General features: G+C 34.9%; 1 protein-coding gene across 14 annotated transcripts in view; it reads left to right on the top strand.

Moving 5' to 3' along the window:
* ADGRF1 (adhesion G protein-coupled receptor F1) overlaps positions 1-19423 on the top strand; it is a 344581-nt gene that overhangs the window by 310405 nt on the left and 14753 nt on the right. For 12 of the 14 annotated variants that reach the window (XM_074237130.1, XM_074237129.1, XM_074237132.1 and 9 more), the window contains 3 exons: positions 9077-9177; positions 13546-13604; positions 16900-17051. In XM_074237130.1, coding sequence (XP_074093231.1) covers positions 9077-9177; positions 13546-13604; positions 16900-17051 — 312 coding nt within the window. Of the gene's footprint in view, positions 1-9076; positions 9178-13438; positions 13605-16899; positions 17052-19423 lie in introns of all 14 variants that reach the window. The other 2 variants (XM_074237140.1, XM_074237142.1) reach the window with 2 other exon arrangements.

Genomic DNA, 19423 nt, shown 5'->3' with positions numbered 1-19423 from the left:
TAATTAATTAGAAGTTTCCTATACCAAAAAAATCATGGGTTCTACTATATATGTATGTATGTATGTATATATCATTCATCTATCATTTAGCTATTATTCATCTATTTATTATTTACCTATCATTCATTTATTTATATATATATATATATTTGTGTAGAGTATATATGAAATATATTATATATACATAAATATATTAGTATATATACTATACATAATATGTATAGATCAAATGCACACATATATATACAAATATATTCATGTATATACATGTGTGTATATATGTAACAGACAAATTAAATAACTCTGAGGACCCTACAATATTCTGTGTTATAATACATGAGTGAAGAATATTTTTATACTAGAATGATAACTTCTCTGGCTTGATGCACTCCCATGAAGCATAGAGGTGATGAAGTTTGTTTTTCATTTTTGATGAAGGCCATGACACCAAAGGAGGTCATGCCATATCAAGCAAGTGAATTGTATTTGAATAAGAGGGTGCTATGCTAAGTCACCAGCTTCACTTTCTCCTCCAGAGTTATCTGGGCCCCATGACCAGATATGAATTAGGATGACTGGAGATGGCCCTGGATACAAAGCAGTTCAGGGTTAATTGTCTTGCACAAGGTCACAAAGCTAGTAAGTGTCAAGTATCTGAGGGCACATTCAAACTCCAGTCCTCCTGTCTCCAAGGCCAGTACTTTATCCATTGTGCCACCTAGTTGCCCAAGGCAGAGAGTTATTATAAAAAAAGAAAATCCACATTATTTTTGGAGTAAAAAGAACTGGGTTAAGATTCTGACTCTTCCTCAATACCTATCTCAACATAGGCAAGGTCATTTCAGAGCTCAGAATCACAGACTGAGTTAAAAAAAAGACCTTAGAGACTACAGAGTCAATTCCTACCTTAACAAAAATGAATGTCCCCTACAAAAGATCTGAGGAGGAGTCATGTAGCCTTTGGACAAAAATCTCAAATTAAGAGGGATCCACTTCTCTCCTGGATAGTACTGATTTGGAATCACTTGTGGATAGTCTAACTATTAGGAAGTCATTCTTTATACCAAACTTAGATTTGCTTCAATTGCAAATTCTATCTTGCCCCAAATTTTGATAGCTCAGGGAAGTGGCTATTCCCTCTAAGAACTGATAATCCTTCAAATATACTTGAAGGCAGGTGTTGAGTTTACCTGAATTTGTTTTCTCCCTTCTATCTCCATTTCTTTCAAAAAAGTTCCTATATAGCATTGTTTCAAGGTCCCTTGCCATCCTGGTTGCCATTTTCTGGATATTCTCCAGTTTGATGGTGTTTTTCCTAAAATGTGGTAGCCCAAAAGGAATACTTTTTTGATCCTATACCATTACTTTTCTTAATGCAACCTAAGAGAGTATTAAGTAATTTAGTAATATCACATTTGACTCACCGAGTTTATAGACCACTGAAACCCCTAGATCTTTTTCAAATGGACTAGCTAAGCCTTTCCCATCTTGTACTTGGGTAGTTTATTTTTTGAACCCAAGAGTAAAACTTTGCATTTTTATCACTATTACATTTTATCTTTTTAGATTTAGTCCAACATCCAAGCCTGCTAGAATTTTTTTTGATTCTGTTGTCTATAAATTATATCTATAAATATGTTAATCTTTGTTATCTATAAATATGATAATCTTTATCCTCTTGATTAATAGAAATGATAAGCAATTAAGGTCAAACATGTCCTAGTAACACACCACTAGAAATTCTTTTCTGTGGTGACATTGATCTATTAATGACTGATCTTTGGATCTTACCATTGAACCCTCTCCATAATCACCTATTCTCATCTAGCATAGCTTTCCTTTTTTGTCTTCAAGAAAAGCTTGTAAAGACTTTATCAAATACATCCCTAAATTTTAGGTAAATTTTATCCACAGAGTTTCCCCTTTTTACCAGGCTAGTCAACCAATTCTCTGAAAGCAGGAAATGAAGTAGGTATGACAAGATCTGGTTTTAATAAAACTATTCTGATTTTTTGTGATTATTATTTCCTTTTAATGATCCCATTCAATAACATTTTAGAATCTTTCTAAGATGAAAGTCAATTTCTCTGACTTGTATTTTTCACAGACTTCATTCTCTTCCCCCCCAACTTTTTTTTTTTATCAGACTATTGTCAGTTTTTCTCCAATCTGCAGTAACTTCTATTCTTTTTTTTTTTTTTTTAGGTTTTTGCAAAGCAGTGGGGTTAAGTGGCTTGCCCAAGGCCACACAGCTAGGTAATTATTAAGCGTCTGAGGTCAAATTTGAACTCAGGTACTCCTGACTCTAGGGCTGGTGCTCTATCCATTGTGCCACCTAGCTGCCCCTACCTCTTCTATTCTTTAGGATCTTTTAAAGATTTTTGAAAGTGGTTCAGCAATCTAATATACCAACTCTTTCATTAAATTGTAGTTCTTTTGTACCAGACAATATTTTACTGAGGTCAACTAGGTGTCCTGTTACCACCATCCTATTCATCTTCACAGAATTACAGAATTCTAGTGTTAGAAGCAGATTCAGTCACTATTTAGTCATTTTAAAAAGAAACTCCACTGTAATTTAATTAACAAGCTGTCACTCAGTCTTTCATTAAACACTTTTAAAGAGGGAGTACTCACAACTTCTAATGCAACCTATCTCATTTTGAGATTGTGAATGTTGATAAGTTTTTCCTAATATGAATCCTAAATTTACATCCTGGATATTCCATCCATTTTTACTCTTTAGTTAACAACAGAATAATTGCAAACCTTCTTCCATATGGATTGCCCTTCAGGTACTAAAAGAAAGCTAGCATGTCCTCCTTCACCTTCAGTCTCCTCCAAGTTAAATATGTCTACTTCCTTCTATACATCCAAAAAAGAATGGATTCAAAGCTCTTCACTATCCTGATTTCCTTTCTTCAGATGCTTTCTGGTTTAACAATTACCTTCCTTCCTAGAACTCCCTATTTTTGCCCTATGCTTTCCAATCTAATAATCATAGGATCATGGATCTAAAGCTGGGAAGCACTTCAAAGACCATCTCATCCATGCCTGCCCAGTTGCATTGAGGAAAATGAGGCTCAAGGGAAGTTGAATGATCTTTCAAAGGTTATTAATATATTAATAATTAACATTTATATACAACTTTAAGTCTTGCAAAGCACTTTACAAATATGTATCCTCACAACTACCCTAATGAGTAGGTGCTTTTACTATCCCCATTTTACAAATGAGGAAACCGAGGTAGAGAGCAATTAAATGACCTGCCAAGGGCCACACAGCTAGGAAGTAGCTGAAACCAAATTTGAACTCAGGTCTTCATCACTTTGGTGCCAGATAGTTATCAACTGCAACATCAAGCTGCCCAAGAATAGTAAATTTTAGGAGCAGGAGGGAGAACAGAAGAGGATTTAAAACTTGAATACTATAAAAAAAGTTTAAAAATTGTTTAAGCTTGTAATTGGGGACAAACAAAATATATCAAATAATAGAAAACAGAATAGTAAATATTGAAGACAAGATTTGAACCCTTACTCTATAGTCAGTTCTTTCCATTGTACCTTTACGACCCTCCTTACAGAGCAAACAGAAGTAAAATCATAGTTTAACACCTTGGATTTTGTTATTAACAACCTAGTTATCCCAAGCAATGTTCCTATATTTCTTTGATATGCCTCTTTTTTTTGCAGTAAAATTAAAAAACCTAAACCAAAACACCATTCTTCTTCCCCCGCTCCCCATTGTACTTAGCATTCTTCATCAGACTTAATTTAAAATGCCAAAGCTGGATTGATGCTGTTGTTGTTGTTGAGCGGTTTTCAGTTGTGCCTCTTCATGATTCCCATTTGGGTTTTCTTGGCAAAGACTGGAGTAATTTGACAATTTTTTTCTCCAGTTTATTTTTACAGATGAGGAAACTGAGACAAATAGGATTAAGTGAATTTTACAGGGTCACTCAGCTACTAAGTGTCTCAGGCCACATTTAAGGAATGAAGATGAGTCTACCTAACTCCAGACCTGGCACTGTATTCATATACCATTTGGCTGTCTCAGAGAGTTGAACCAGATTACCTCTATATTCACTAATAGCTATAAAATCCCATTTTTACCATGTATGCTATGCTAATCCTCCACCAGTATTTTTCTCTTCCACTATGATGAAACTGTGTTCTGGACATGTGACTGTGATCCTTCATTATGAAGTTATGAATTGTGACATTTTACAAGTGAGATTCTTGCACATTTGACTTTATAGACAGTTAGTTCTGTCTACCCCAATAAGTAGCAAGAGAGAAATAATGATCCAGTAAGATGTTTATTGAGACAGTCAAATCTTGATGAATACCCACTTCCCCAGCAAACAGATCCTCTCCAGATACAAATCCCTATTTTTCTGATTTTTCATTTATTATCGGAATCAGAAAGGATTTTTAGACTCTCTAGACCAGATCTCTTATTTTATTGATAGGAAATTGAGGCCTAGAGAAAGGAATTGATGATGATGATTATGATGATGATGATGATGATGTTTGTCCTTTGTTCTTGAAGATCATTACATCAGAGAAGTCATACCATGACAAGCACATGAATTGGATTTGAGTCACCAACCTCACTCTCCTCCAGAGTCATCTGGAGCCAGTGGCCAAATATAAATCAGAACAACTAGAGATGCCTTGGAGGAGAGGCTATCAGGGGTTAAGTGATTTGCCCAGCATCAGACAATTATCAAGTGTCTGAGGTAGGATTCCAGCTCCCATTCCTCTGACTCCAAGAGCACTTGAGTGTTCTATTCACTGTACCACCTGGCTGCCCTTGAAAGAGGATGTGACCTATCTATTTTCCCAAAGGTAGGAAGTAGCAAAGCTAAAACTTCTTTCAACGTCCTTTTGATCTTAAGTTCAGAATTCTATCCATTGCATTAATTAGGATCCTTGCTTTGATTCTACTCATTCATCTCACTGTCTCCTCTCCCCTCCAAGTAGGGAAACAAAATTGCTATAACTTCTCAAAGGTTGTTGTTGTTGTTCAGTTGTTTTCAGTCATGTTCATTTCTTTTGATCCCATTGAGATTTTCTAGACAAAGATACTGGAATAGTTTGCCATTTCCTTTCCAGTTCATTTTACAGATGAGGAAACTGAGATAAACAGGGTTAAGTGACTTGCCCAGGGTCGCACAAATAATAGTATCCAAGGTCAGATTTGAACGCATGAAGATGAGTCTTCCTTATTCCAGGCATAGCACTTTAACCACTGTGCAACCTAGTGTCCTTTCAAAAGTTGCTCCTCCATAAATTTCTGCAGAAAGGTAATTGTTTCCTTTAGGCATTCAGTAGTAATGTCCTTGCCTATTCTACAACCCCCCCCCCCACACACACACCCAAAGGTTTAGTCTATGATGTCAATGGTTCTCTTCAAGAAATAGCAAATCTTGTCTGGGAGTGGGGATTGTGTGTGAGATAAAGGAGAAGGGAAGACTAAAATCTAAGGCGTTGAAGTTTGAACCAAGTAACACATCCTTGAGCTCTCTAGCTTCCCCTTAACTTTCTAGATATGGATTTTCTAATTTTCCCATATTACCCTGATTCAAAACTTTAGAATTCTCTTTAAGTGTTTCCTATACAGAACATCTGAGCAGCTATCAACATAGTACTCAAAGATGTACAAAGTGATTTCCTCACAATGTTCTTATGATGGAGGCTATGCAAATAGTGTTGCTATTTTGGAAATGGAAAAAAGGAAGGAAGATACATTTATTAAATGACTATTTTTCAGGAGCCTTACAAATATTATCTTATTAGATCCTTGCAAAAACTCTGAGAGATAGTGCTATAATCATTATCCCCATTTTTTAGTTTAGGAAACTGAGGCAGACAGAAGTTAAATGACTTGCCAAAATCCCCAAACTTGTGAATGTCTGAGGTCAAATTTGAACACAGGTCTTCCTGACTTTAGATTTATTTCAGTGCTTTATCCACTGCATCACCTAGCTTCCTCTTTCATCTTTCTTAGATGAGGAACCTGAGGATTTCAAAGGCCAGGTAACATGGCTAAGATCATAAATGCCTGAAGAGAGATTTGAAGCCAGGACACTTCCCAATCTGCCAAGTTCTATAGAGTCTGTCTTCAGAATATATTTCAAATCTATTTCCTTCTGGCTACTCAAGCAGTCACTATCCTGGTTCAGATCTTCATTATTATCATCACTCTTTTCATTCCCACCACCACCACCACTAAAACTACTATCATCATCATCATCATCATTATTATCACTATCATCATTGTTCTAGTCATCAACACCACCACTGCCACCACTATTATTACAAACATCATCACTTTCATCATAGTTCTCTTCATCATCACTACCACCATCACCACCATTAATATTTTTATTGTGCTTTAAGGTTTACAAAGCACTTTACATATAGTATCTCATCATTTCTTTCCTGGACAATTGGCTCTTTACACAGATTTCCCTCTATACATTCAGGAAGACCTGAGTTCAAATACAAAAATCTCATACATTTAAAAACTGTGTGACTCTGGATAAATCACTTCACTTCAATTTCTTCAACTCTAAAATGGAGATAATAACAGCACTTGCCTCTCAGGATGGTATGAAGAACAAATGAAATAATATTTGAAAAAAGTGCACAAATAGGAATATTTTTTCCCTTCTTCCCCCTGTCCCCATTTGTTTTCCTCTCCAATTCATGTTCTACATAGTTTCTAAAACATCTTCCTAATGCCAGAGTCTGACCATTTCACCCTTGTGTATAGAAATCTTCAGTGACATCCAATAATTTCTAAGATTAAATATAAATACAGCTAGGTATGTTAAAGCCTTACTAGGTCTTATATTTCCAACCTAATCTTGTATTAACCCTTTTAAGACATTTTAGACTCTAGCCAATCTAGGCTGCTACTTATTCTCTATTATCATTCCATTTGCTATGATCATAACCTTAGCTTATCATCCTCCATACTTGAAACATTCTCCTTCCTCATCTATCTCCACTCTATTTACAAAATCCTGTTGTTTCACTCACCATCTGTGTGCTTTCTCAGACCAAAACATCCTTCTTTGGATTTTTTTATGTTGTTCCCCATTATAAGAATGTAAACTGCTTGAGGAAAGGGATTGGCTCACTTTTCTATCTGTATCCCCAGTGATTATCTAGGAAGACCTGAGTTCAACTCATGACTCTTAGATGTATTCATTGGATGACACTATATTCTAAATTAACAATTTCTCAGTGCCTCCTGATGACTCTCTAAGTTTTCAAATTGTAGAAAAGGAGCTGCCCATACTCATTAGAGGGACTTTCTTGTCTAGAAATCCTTATAAAAATGAAATCACAGATCTACTCTCTAGTTCCCTTCTTTTCTTTATCCTACCCCATACCCCAAATTTGACTTCAAGTGCCTTGTGGGAAGATTTGAGGTTTTTCCTGTTCTGGTATATCTACCATGGTAACATGCTGTTTCATTTAGTAGAAATAATAAATAGTCACTGGATTACATTGAATAAGAAAGAATAGATTAAAACAAATTAATGCGATTTTAATTGTGAAATTTAAAGCATAGAGAAATCCTGATGTGGGAGACATTAGAGGCAGGAAGTGCCTTCCCAAGACCCACAAATTATACCATATAGGTTATCACATATGTTTTTAATTTCTGCCTTATTGACTTCACTAAACTCTCACTATGGATCACAGCAAAATGTGGCAAGTTCTCAAAGAGAAAGGAGGATCAGCTCTTCTTGTCTCCTAATGAGCTTGGATGTTGGTCAAGATGCTACTCTTAGAACTAATATGTAACAACTGATTGGTATAATAGGAAAAGGAATATGAAAAGACTGTATATTGTTATCTTATTTGTTTAACTTATATGCAGTATGCTTCATATAAAATCCCAGACTGGATGAATCAAAAGCTGAAATTAAGGTTTCCAGGAGAAATAGCAACAGTTTCAGATATGTGGTCTGTACCTCTCTGATGGCAAAAGGTGAAGAATTAAGAAGCTTCTTGGTGAAGGTGAAAGAGGAGCATGTAAAAACTGATCTGAAACTAAACATAACATTCAAAAAAAAATTCAAAAAGCAAGAAGATTATGGCAATTGGTCTCATCACTTCCTAGCAAATAGAGGAAATGGAAGCAGTGTCAGATTTTATATACTTGGGCTCAATGATCACTGCAGATGTCAACTGGAGTCATGAAATTCAAAAAAACATTTGTTCTTTGGAAGGAAATCTATGACAAATTGACAGCATGTTAAAAAGTAGAGACATAACCTTGTAATCAAAGGACAGTTATGGTTTTTCCAGTGGCAATGTGTGACCGATAATCAAACTTTAAATGAAGCTGCATGCTATAGAATTGATGGTTTCAAGTTTTGGTGCTAGAGAAGACTTATGAGAGTCTCTTGAATAGCAGAGAGATAAATCAGTCAATACTTAAAAAATTTAATTGAGGCTATTCCTAGAAAGGTTTTATACTGAAGTTGATGCTTTAACATTTTGGTCACATAATGAGAAGAAGGAACTTGTTGGAAAAAATCCTAATGTTGAAAAGATTGAAAGCAGAAGGAAAAGGAATAAGCAGGGGACACTGATAGTGTTATAGAAGTAATGAATATGAGTTTGGAGAGACTTCAGGAGAAAATAGAAGATAAAAGGGCATGTGGTATGCCCTTCTCCAATTTATTTTACAAATGCAAAACTGAGGCAAAAACATTATTTCATAACATTTTCCTTTTTTTTTTAGTAAAACCCCTAACTTTATGATTGAAAACTCTAAGTAAAAAGCTACTCTCAGAATCAGGCTATTGAGTTAGATGTGAAAGCACTTTTAAAGCTATAAAACATCATGGATATTAAGATTATTTTTGTTAGATTCAATTTGATTTTAGGATCATCATCCAAAGAAACTGAAATTTGGTTTACAAAGTTCAAAAGATGTGAAACAGGTATATTTACGAAACCTACTGCTTCAATTTTGTTTTAATTCCGAACTCCAGTTAGAGATTTGCATGCAAATTTTCATTCAAATCCCTCTCTCTTGAATTTCACAGAAATTTTTGGCACTTTTAAAATTCATGAGAAATTTATAAAAGATCTCCTGAATTCATCATCTGCATTATACTTAAACTACACATCTGGCATTGAAATTCAAGTAAGCATTTTCTCATTTTACAGGAAGGATATTGGTGGGATTATTGTTTGAATATTGTTTGGACTAGATGAAATTCCCTTCCAATTTTGAGACTCTGTGATTCTCTATTCATTATAAAAGGAGAGACTCTAGATAAATAGATATATGTACATATATATATAAAACATAAAACTATATCTATACATGTTGCTATATATCTGTATCTATATTTTTATCTACAATCTATCTTTCTATCTATGGTTAATTCTAGATCTAGATCTATATGTCTATATAAGACCAGCAGGTGTACTTCATCTTTTTTATCTGTTAGGGACACTTCTACAATCTATGGATTTAGATTTGATGCTGAGTGGAAATAAATCACAAGTCATTGAACAGTTAATAAAAGAAGGTTAATTCTGCCATAGTAAGGATATTTGCAACATGTTTTCAGTGGTAGCTTGTCTGGATACAGTTTCTTTCATCTTCAAACATTAATGAATTAATAGATAAACATTAATAGATCTCCTCAGCAAGGTTGGGCATGGCATCTGTGAGATTCTGAGAAACCTATTAAGTTAGAGGTTCCCTGACTTCATGGGGGTGAAAATGTGTATGCCCTTAGATGAAGCAAAGGAGGCCAGGATCTATCCAATCATGTGGACAGCTTTGTGGCTTTTTTTTGGTTGAGTAGTTTCAGTAGTATTGGACAATTTGTGTCCAATTTGTGTCCAAAGAAATCTGTTTGAGGTTTTCTTGACAAAGATACTTGAGTGGTTTGTTGTTTTCTTCTCCAGTTTATTTTACAGATGAGAAATTGAGGCAAATAGGGTTAACTGCTTTGCTCAGAATTGTAGAGAGCAAGAAAAGTATAAATTTAAACTCAGGTGTTTCTGACTCTTAGTCTAGTGCTGTATCCATTGCATCACCTATCTGCCCCTTGTTGCTTTTTAGGGGAAACTAATCCTTACGCAAAAAATGGACCTATTATACTATTATGGATTTATTTGGCAGTCTGGGGAAACTTATGGGTCCATTCTCAAAATAATATTTTTAAATTATTGGGGAGAGGTTAGTAAAAACAAAGATATTAAGTTGACAGATTCCCTGGAATCTGTCCCTGGATCCGTAAGAACCTATAATCTTGAGATAATTTGTTCTGCCCAATATTCTTTAACTAATATGATTTTAATGCTTGGGCCTCAGTTGAGTCATTTCTTCTTATGGGAATTATGAACATTCAGAATTTTGAACCTAAATTTATTTGAGAGAAGAGAACTCTGTAGCTATTTATAAGTTGAAAGTACAAAGGGATAATATAATTTAAATTATAATGCCCTCATCTTCTATAATTTTTTAGGGTCTTGGTATTTAGTGTTGAAAATGAATGATTAGAAAAATATAGTTCAGAAAACAGAAATTAAAACACATAAGCATTTCTTTAATATGATAGGCTTACTAGGAAGGTTTTGATGTTTCCTCTATGGCATAGTGGTGATCTTGAATTCGCCAAATATAAGGTATTGGAGTCTAAATTCCGGGAGCTCAAGATATAATCCATGTCCTCAAGTCAAATATCTATGAACCATTTAAATTAAGTTTTTAGAGAGACTTATAAAAAAATTGGTCAGAGGGTAATTACTTATTTGACCAGGAAAGCCATGGAGACTACTTAAGACACAGAATAATTAGATATATCTTAAGGGAGTATTCAGAGTGATGATAACTTTGGGGTCTTGAAAAGGCTTATGATATCAGAATTGCAATCCACTGAATTAAAACCTCTGTTTGCCAGAACTTGGGGGAAGCCGTGTGTGGTAATAGATCAGTCTCTGACCCAAGCGTCAGGAGACTAGTATTCTAGATTGTAAGATCTTAAAAATTTTTTTTAAACTTGCTGAACCTCAGTTTCTCCATCAGTAAAATGAGAGAATCAGATAAAATAATTCCTTAAGGTTCTTCCTATTTCTGAAAGTCTATGATTTTATATAATATAATAATGTCAGGAAACTATTTATGAAGTTTTAAAAGTTTTTGTTAATTATTGTTTTTATAAGCTTTATTACTGAAAGAGGAAAGTAAACAAATGCTTCAAATCTCCCTAATATGTAAGCAAATATGCCACAGGGGGGAAAAAACATTTATCCTCTTCTCACTGCCTGTTCCTTTCTCTCTAGGTTATAACTTCACTAAAAGCTTTTTTGGCCAACTGCCATGCTTTTATTATCTCTGTGATCTCTTTTGGACAGTAAACATATTCATTTAATTTATGTATCTATTTCTAAAGAAAACAATCACATTATATCTTTTAAGTGAGTTGCAATGGTTTTCTTTAAAAAATCTAGTGTCCATCTCTGATATTTTCTTAGTCTTACATACCTTAAATGCTCAAAAAATATTTGTTGATTGCACTATCTTTAATATTAAGATATTTTTATTCTGAAACTAGTTGATTTTTGTAAATTTTTAATTCATGCATTTATTCATTTATTCAACAAGTATTATTGAATACTTAATTGGAAGAATTATGTGATGTAGTAGTTCTCTTTCAAATACTATACTGGAAACTACCTAGCTGAGTGACCTTAGGCAAGTCACTTAACCCCATTGACTTAAATAAATAAAATTTAAAAAAACAAATGCTGTACTGGATGCCAAGAGATCAGGATTCTGTCTCTGACTCTGCTTATTATATGACCTTAAACAATTCAGGTTATCTCTCTGAGTCCTAGTAATACTGGGCTATAAATTGAGGGGATTGGATTGAATATTCTAGAAAGTTGCCTCTAGTTAGGCACAATGGGAGATATTGTGATAAATATTGTTTGAATGCAACTAAAGACATTTTGGGGTAGTTTTATGATGTGTCAATTTTCTTTTGCTTGTGGCACAGTATGATTTTTACAATGAAGAGAAATGAAATAAACCCCTATAAAGGTGGGAGATAAATACATGCAATTGCAAGTAAGACTCTACTTTGTGGTATACATAGCTCAAACTTGGGGTTCACTAAGTGTACCAAAACATATACTTTGAGGTTGCTAATAGTATATATGTATATATCTATATCTATATCTATATACATACATACATACATATATCTATATATATAAATAATAATTGGAGAGAGGAAGAGAGAAAACCTACTAGCTAACAGCTAGTATTTATTTATACATATATGTTTCATAAATATATATATATATCTTTATATATATAAGTACATACATACATACAGCACCTACTATATGCTAGATACTTTAAAATATCCCATTTGATTCTCACAACAGCCCTGGGAAGTAGATACTATTATTGTCTTCATTTTACAGCTGAGGAAATTGAGGCAAATAGAATGATCACATAACTAGTAAGTATCTGAGGTAGGATTTGAACACATTTCCTTACTCAAGGTCCAGCACACTATCCACTATGCCACCTGGTTGCTTCAACCTGTTGAATAGTGAAATGAGATTAATTTGTAAGAATTGCAGTTCATAAATAGGAAAGAGAATATGACATTTGAGAGTTGGTTGAAGGAAATGAGAGTGTTTAGCCTGGAGAAGACTTACAGTAACTATCTTCATGTATTTGAAAGACAATCACAGAGAAGGGAGAGGTTATTTGTTCTGCTTCTCTCCAGAGGAACAATGGAAGGAAGTTGCTTAAAGGCAGATTTCTTCTCAATATGAAGAAAAGCTTCCTAACAATTTGTATTGTCTAAAAGTACAATGGGACATCTCAGGAAGCCATAAGTTCCCCATCAGACAGAGGCTAGAGGACCAAGTAAGTACTTGTCAGGAACGTGATACAAGGTATCCTTGTCTTAAATATGGGTTGACTTGGGTATTTTCTAACTTTGAGATGTGATTTTCTGTGGAAACTATTCCCCAGAGAGGAATTCTGAACCCTGAACTGAAGTATTGAGGAAAGTTATGAAATCTCATGAAAGTCTTCAGAAATCACTGGGTTTTTTGTTTTTTGTTTTTTTTTTGGTTTATGATGATTCAAAGGTCCTAAGTGATGGTAAGCAGATTTGCCCAAGTGATCTGCAAAGTCTTTTTTTAGAATTTAATTTAATCATAAGGTGAAAACTACTACCTCCTTATATCATGAAAAAGGGGGTACGTAAGAGTACCTAACAACTAAATGAAATTCATCCCCCTTCCAAGACTGTTACTGACTCATTCCTTCTACAACAATAATAAAATTAAAATAAAATTTTAAAAATGTATAAAAGGGCAACTATTGTTGGCTGACTTTGAGATCCTGCCCACTCTCTTTTCAGGCTTTTCTTGTTCATCTAGTTAATTTCCTGTCTCCACTGGTTGCTCAAATGTCTTTCCCAGGCAAAGGGGATGAGATCAAAGTCTTGCCTTCTGTTCTCTTTCCCAGCTTAAGGAAGCCTACAAATCGGTCCCAGGTTTTGATTCTGTTCATGTCACCCAGTTTCGGTAAGTAACACAATAGGCTTCTGGATTGCATAATATCTATTGTCATTCTCCAGTGATTTTACAGAACTTGGTTAAGAAGTCATTCATTCAAATATTTATTTATTCATTTACACATTCACCCATATATATATATATATATATATATATATATGTATATACATTCATTTATCCATCAAGCATTTATTAAGCATCAAGCATTTATTAACCTGTGCTAAATGTTCAAAAGGATACAAAGACGTCTAAGACGTGGATCCTGCTATTATGAAACTCATCATCTCACAAATACAAACAATTATGATATATTACAAAATGGGAAAATCCATTAGTAGAGACACAGGGAAGTAAGGTATAAGATCACAATAAGTCTTGTGTGACATTGCAGTTTCCCTTGAGATTCACGCATGATTTCTGACCTATAGCTTGGAGAGTTAAATGCACTAAATATTTAACTTTACAGTCTCCCAAAGGATTTACATTTCATGCTTTTTAAAGCATCATTCATTTACTAACTGGGTGGCCTTGGGTAAGTCATTTAACTTTTCTATGCCTCAGTTTCCTCATTTATAAAATGAAAGAGATTGAATTACAATTATTTAGTCCTATATAGAAAGAGGTTTCATCAATCTTCTTACAACAGATATTAGAATTTGACCACACATACATATTCATGAATCCCTCTCCATTTCAACCTTATCATAAGAGATTGTAAATTTTGGTATGTAAATCTCTTTTCAATCTGACTCCAGTATATTATACTGTACTCACTTGATTCACTCTATATCCCAATAAACCATGTACCATTTCCCTCTTCTGTTATTTGCACCAATTGACCCCTATACCTAGAATTCAACACCTCTTTAAAGCTCTCTTAGAATTCCTAAATTCCTCTGGGAAGTCTATTTTGCCCTTCTCTCTTCCTCCCTATTCCCTTGTTAATATCCTCCCTGGGGAAATGACTTTGCAACTGTTTTGTATATATTATATATTGACTCATCTGTGTACATGTTTTTCTCAGTAAGAATAAGTTCTTTGTTATTAGGGACCATTTCAGTTTTGATTGTGAATCTTCATGGTCTGATATATAGTAGGTACTTAATACATACTTAGCAATTGAATTATTCTGCAAGCTAAAATACTCTTAGGACTGAACGATTCTTGATTAATTGCTAAAATAACTTTAAAAGAAAAGAAGGCAAATATGGGAATTTCCTAGAATATTTTAGTCAAATGGAAACTTCATTACAAGAAGAAAAACAGGTCATAGGAGCTAAGTGATTTGCTATTCAATTATGAGTTTTTTAAACACAGGAATTGGGTCAGGTCTACTTTTCTCTTTAAAGTTTCCACTACAAAGTTTATGGGTAATGATGTGGCACAATGAATAGAGTGCTGGGCCTGGAGTTTGGAAGACCTGAGCTCAAGTGCATACTCATATATGTACTAGCTGTGTGACCTTAGATGAGTCATTAAATCCCATTGGGCTCAGTTTTCTTCTCTATAAAATGAGCTGGGGAAGGAAATGGCAAATAACTCCAGTATCTTAGGGGTCATAAAAGAGTCAGACATGACTGAAATGACAAGTGACAACAACAACAATGCATATATTAATCATTTAACAAATAGTTGTTTAGGAAAATTGAATTGATGTACTCAATCTCACACAACTTGTTAATGGTACAATTGAGACGATAACCACAAGTCCTGAATATCCAACATGTTAGCATCTCTACCAGATTGCTTCAAAGACACATTAATTCAAAAGAAAGATTTCTTTGATTATAGAGTTTCTTCTTCAGGTCAGTAAAGATCCTGGAATAGTGTAGGTAGTCACTGAGTAGGGAAAATAAGTGAGATAAGAATTTAGCTGAACAATCCCAGTGACTATAGCTATTGATGACAATTCATCAACTAGGAATCCTGTCAGCTGGGGAAATTTTCTAATGAAAGGTACTGTCCTTTTGAGATAGACTGAAGACAAAAGAGAATCAGAAAGGTGAAAACCAAAAAACCAGAATATTCAAAAGAGACAGAGATTGGTGTGAAGACAGGTATCAAACACAGGGTCTATAGGTCAACCCAGTGCATGATCACATTAAAATGTGATTAGAAAACATCTAACAAAATAGATAAAAATACAATAAAAACCTAGATAATATACACTGTAAAACAGTCAATATGAGGCCTGCAGGGGTTTGTGATTATGATTTTGCTATTGTTTGTTCATTCATGTCTAATTATTCATGATCCCATTTGAGGTTTTGGTGGCAAAAATAATGGAATGGTTTGCCATTTTCTTCTCTACTCATTTTACAGATGAGAAAACTGAAGAAAACAGGGTAAAGTGACCTGCCTAAGGGCACATAGCTAGAAAGTTACTGAGACTAGATTTGAATTCAGTAGATGAGTTTTCCTGACTCCAGACAAGGCACTCTATCCACTGTAACGCCTAGCAATCATGTATGGATTAGTGGATCCTTTTTCTATAAGAGTTTGACACCTCTGGAAAAAGTTGTAAGCCAAGTATTAAACTTATTGATTATGAGCTGGAAGTCTAAAGATGGAAGCAACAAGGATCTTACAGGACAGAGAGACCTTTTGAGGAAGAAAAAGATTTGTCAGTCATATTAAAAGAGAGAAGATCTGAAAGAAGCCCTGGGGAGTAAGCAATATATCAATGACTTCTCCCAACTCTGAGTATCAGGGCATGTAAGAGAAGCAGCAGCTAGCCATGCAGAAAGTCCCTGGAGATGGAATTTAGGGAATCACAGGAATTTATATCTTCAGGAAGATAGTAGATTTCATCGAACACTAGAAGATGCATAGATAAAGAGAACTTTCTTAGTCATTAGGAGGATTCTAGAGGACAGAATGGAAAGCTTCCTTTTGCAGGGACAAATAGGGATTGAAGATGATTAGAATTGAATTTGTTATGGGTATTGGGGTGGGAAGGTCTCTTTTGAAGAAGTCAGCATGTGCTGCCTCTAAAGCCGGTCTTACCTGCCAATACCAGGCATTCTTCTAGTGAATATACAGGCCCTGGGGGGGGGCACTATGATGGCCACATGACCTTGGAGAGTGGAGGTTCAAGAGATAGGAGAAAGAAATGGTTGATTGAGTGATCAACATTCTACTAGAGTAAAGGAAGCATCTTCTCTGTGGAGAGGAACTATATTCTTCTAAATATGAGTACTTGAGACAAATGAATACCAAGTCACCTTATCCTAGCTCCAATTTGATTTAATTTTACTGCATTTTCTGTTTCACATTGGTTGTTCTTTCCATGTGATTCTTCTAGGGAAGGAAGCATTATTGTTGGATATGAAATCATCGGTTCTAGCAGCACATCTGAGCTTTTAGATGTTGTCATGCAGGCCTCTGGGAAGGCGAAATCAAGCCTTAAAAAGTACTATCCAATAGAAGAAAATTCTTTTAGAGTGTTTGGAAAAGGTAACACTATTTCTCAGTCTTCTGTGCAGCCGTTTGCTTTTTTTGTTCATGGAAATCAAAGAGCTGGAAGGGATCCTAAAGGCTATATAGTCACCCTCACTTGACTTGTCCATGGTCACACATCATACTTTTTACATAAAAGATATGAGTTCTATTGCAGCTCATAGAAACATAAGAAGATAACACCTTACAATTGTGTGGTATTTTTTCATTCATTCATTCATTCAACAAATATTTATTAAAGGCCTCCTGTGGAAGTGTCCCAAGATTCCACATTCCCCAGTATAGCAGGGAACCAGATTAAAATGTAATTAGAAAATATTTACCAAAATAAAAAATTACAATAAAACATAGATAATATCACATTTTAAAACTAAGTCACTATGCATCCCATAGGTATCCTTATGTATATATCAATCCCCCTCCCCTTTTTTCAGTTGAATTTGACACTTAATGTCATGCTTTCAATGAGCTCCTTGAGCCAGATGCTGCTCTTGGTTAGATTAGGAGGACTCACGCTTTCTAGATTCCACTGACTCATTCAGATATTTGTGCTCATTGATGTGCTGTTTATCTCTCATGCATAAGAATTATGGTGTCATTGGAAGCTGTGGTTGGAATGATTGCACAATGCGACAGGGCTATGGGTCAAGAGGAAACCATGTTGAGGATATTTAACTTTCCTTCTTTCCCAGGAGATGAATGAACTAAATTTGAACCAAAGCAATTCACTCTTTTTCCCAGGACCCTTCAGTGTTTGTCACTTGAACTTGTACTTTTCTCCATCCCAGATTTGTCTTATCTTTTCTGTCTCTACTAAAGAAAATAAGTAGTTGGATATGAATGAGATCTGGAAAGGGGCATGGTATATTGAAAAGGAAAATGAATCTAGAAAGAGAAAATGAGAGTTCAAATCCTAGCTCTGCCACTCACTATATGATGTTGGGCATGTGACTTCATTTTACTTATTAGTCTCAGTTTTCCCATCTGTAAAATAAGGGGGTTAAACTACTAGACCTTGGGGATCTGGTTCCACTTCCATATCTATGGATAATTAGGTAGATACAGTGCCGGTCCTGGAGTAAGGGCGATCTAAGTTCAAATCTGATCTCAGGCACTTACTATCTTCGTGAGTCTAAGCTTATCATTTAACCCTATTTGCTTCAGTTTTCTCACCTGGAAAATAAGGTAGAAAAGGAAATGGCAAATCACTGTAGTGTTTTTGATTAGGGTCATGTAGAGTCAGACACAACTAAAAACAACTTAACAAGAACAACTACAACAAGGCTTAACTAGTTGTCTTATTGTTGTCTCATCTGAGCATTGTTGTTTTATCTGCTCCTAAAAATATCAAAGTAACCACCCATGTTATCACTATTAGTTAGTTTTATTTCTTTCAGTCTTAAAATATTTGGATTTTCAAAAAAAAATACCTTTATTAAATGTAAAAAGTCAAGAAGAGGTCATGTGAGGGCAATAGGATATGGCATAGGTAAATGGAAAGAAAAAGGAGTATTAGGGAAGGAATCTAATGCCTAGATGTAGGAAAAATCCGAAGGTGGGTAAGGCAGTAGAGAACTGGAAACTCAGTGTGAGTAAGTAGTGTGGTATAGAACCTAAAATTCTTCGATATTATTGTTGGCAAGTTTAAAAAAGTATTCAGAACTATGGAGATGATTTTGGCAGTAGTAGTGGTGAGTTGTTTCTGTCATGTCTGACTCTAAATGGAATTTCTCAACAAAGCTACTGTGGTGGTTTGCCATTTCCTTCTCCAACTCATTTTATAGATGAGCAAATTGAGACAAACAGCAGTGACGTGCCTAGAGCCACACAGCTAGAAAGTGTCTGAGACTAGATTTAAACTCAAGATAATGAGACTTTCTGACTTCAGGCCCAACACTCTTATTTACTATATCACTTAGCTACCCTAACAATTAAAGCTAGCCAAAAGTAGAATGAGCTGCCTCAGGAGGTAGCGAGGCTCATCCCCAGTAAAACTCTTCAATTAAAGACTAGACAACCACTTGTCTTGGACACTGTAGAAAAGACTCCTGGATAGCTATGATTTGAACTAGAAGACTTATGAGGGTCTCTTCTGATTCTGAACATTATATGATCACACCAAATGGATCAGTGTTGATGCTTACTCTTATTATGGAAAAACAACATGGAAGAAAGAAAGGGATCCACTGTAATTATTGTTCTTTCAGTTTATCCATGACTCCATTTGAAATTTTCTAGGAAAAGATACTGGGGCTGTTTTCCATTTCCTTTTCCAATTCATTTTACACATGAGGAAACTAAAGTAAACAGGGTTAGGTGACTTGCCCCAGGTCACACAGCTACTAAATGTCTTATCCCCATTTGAATTC

This window comes from Macrotis lagotis, chromosome 5, assembly GCF_037893015.1.
Source record: "Macrotis lagotis isolate mMagLag1 chromosome 5, bilby.v1.9.chrom.fasta, whole genome shotgun sequence".
In the NCBI taxonomy this organism is placed as follows: domain Eukaryota; kingdom Metazoa; phylum Chordata; class Mammalia; order Peramelemorphia; family Peramelidae; genus Macrotis; species Macrotis lagotis.
The sequence above is the reverse complement of the archived record's forward strand: the minus strand, read 5'-3'. Positions and strand labels throughout refer to the sequence as shown.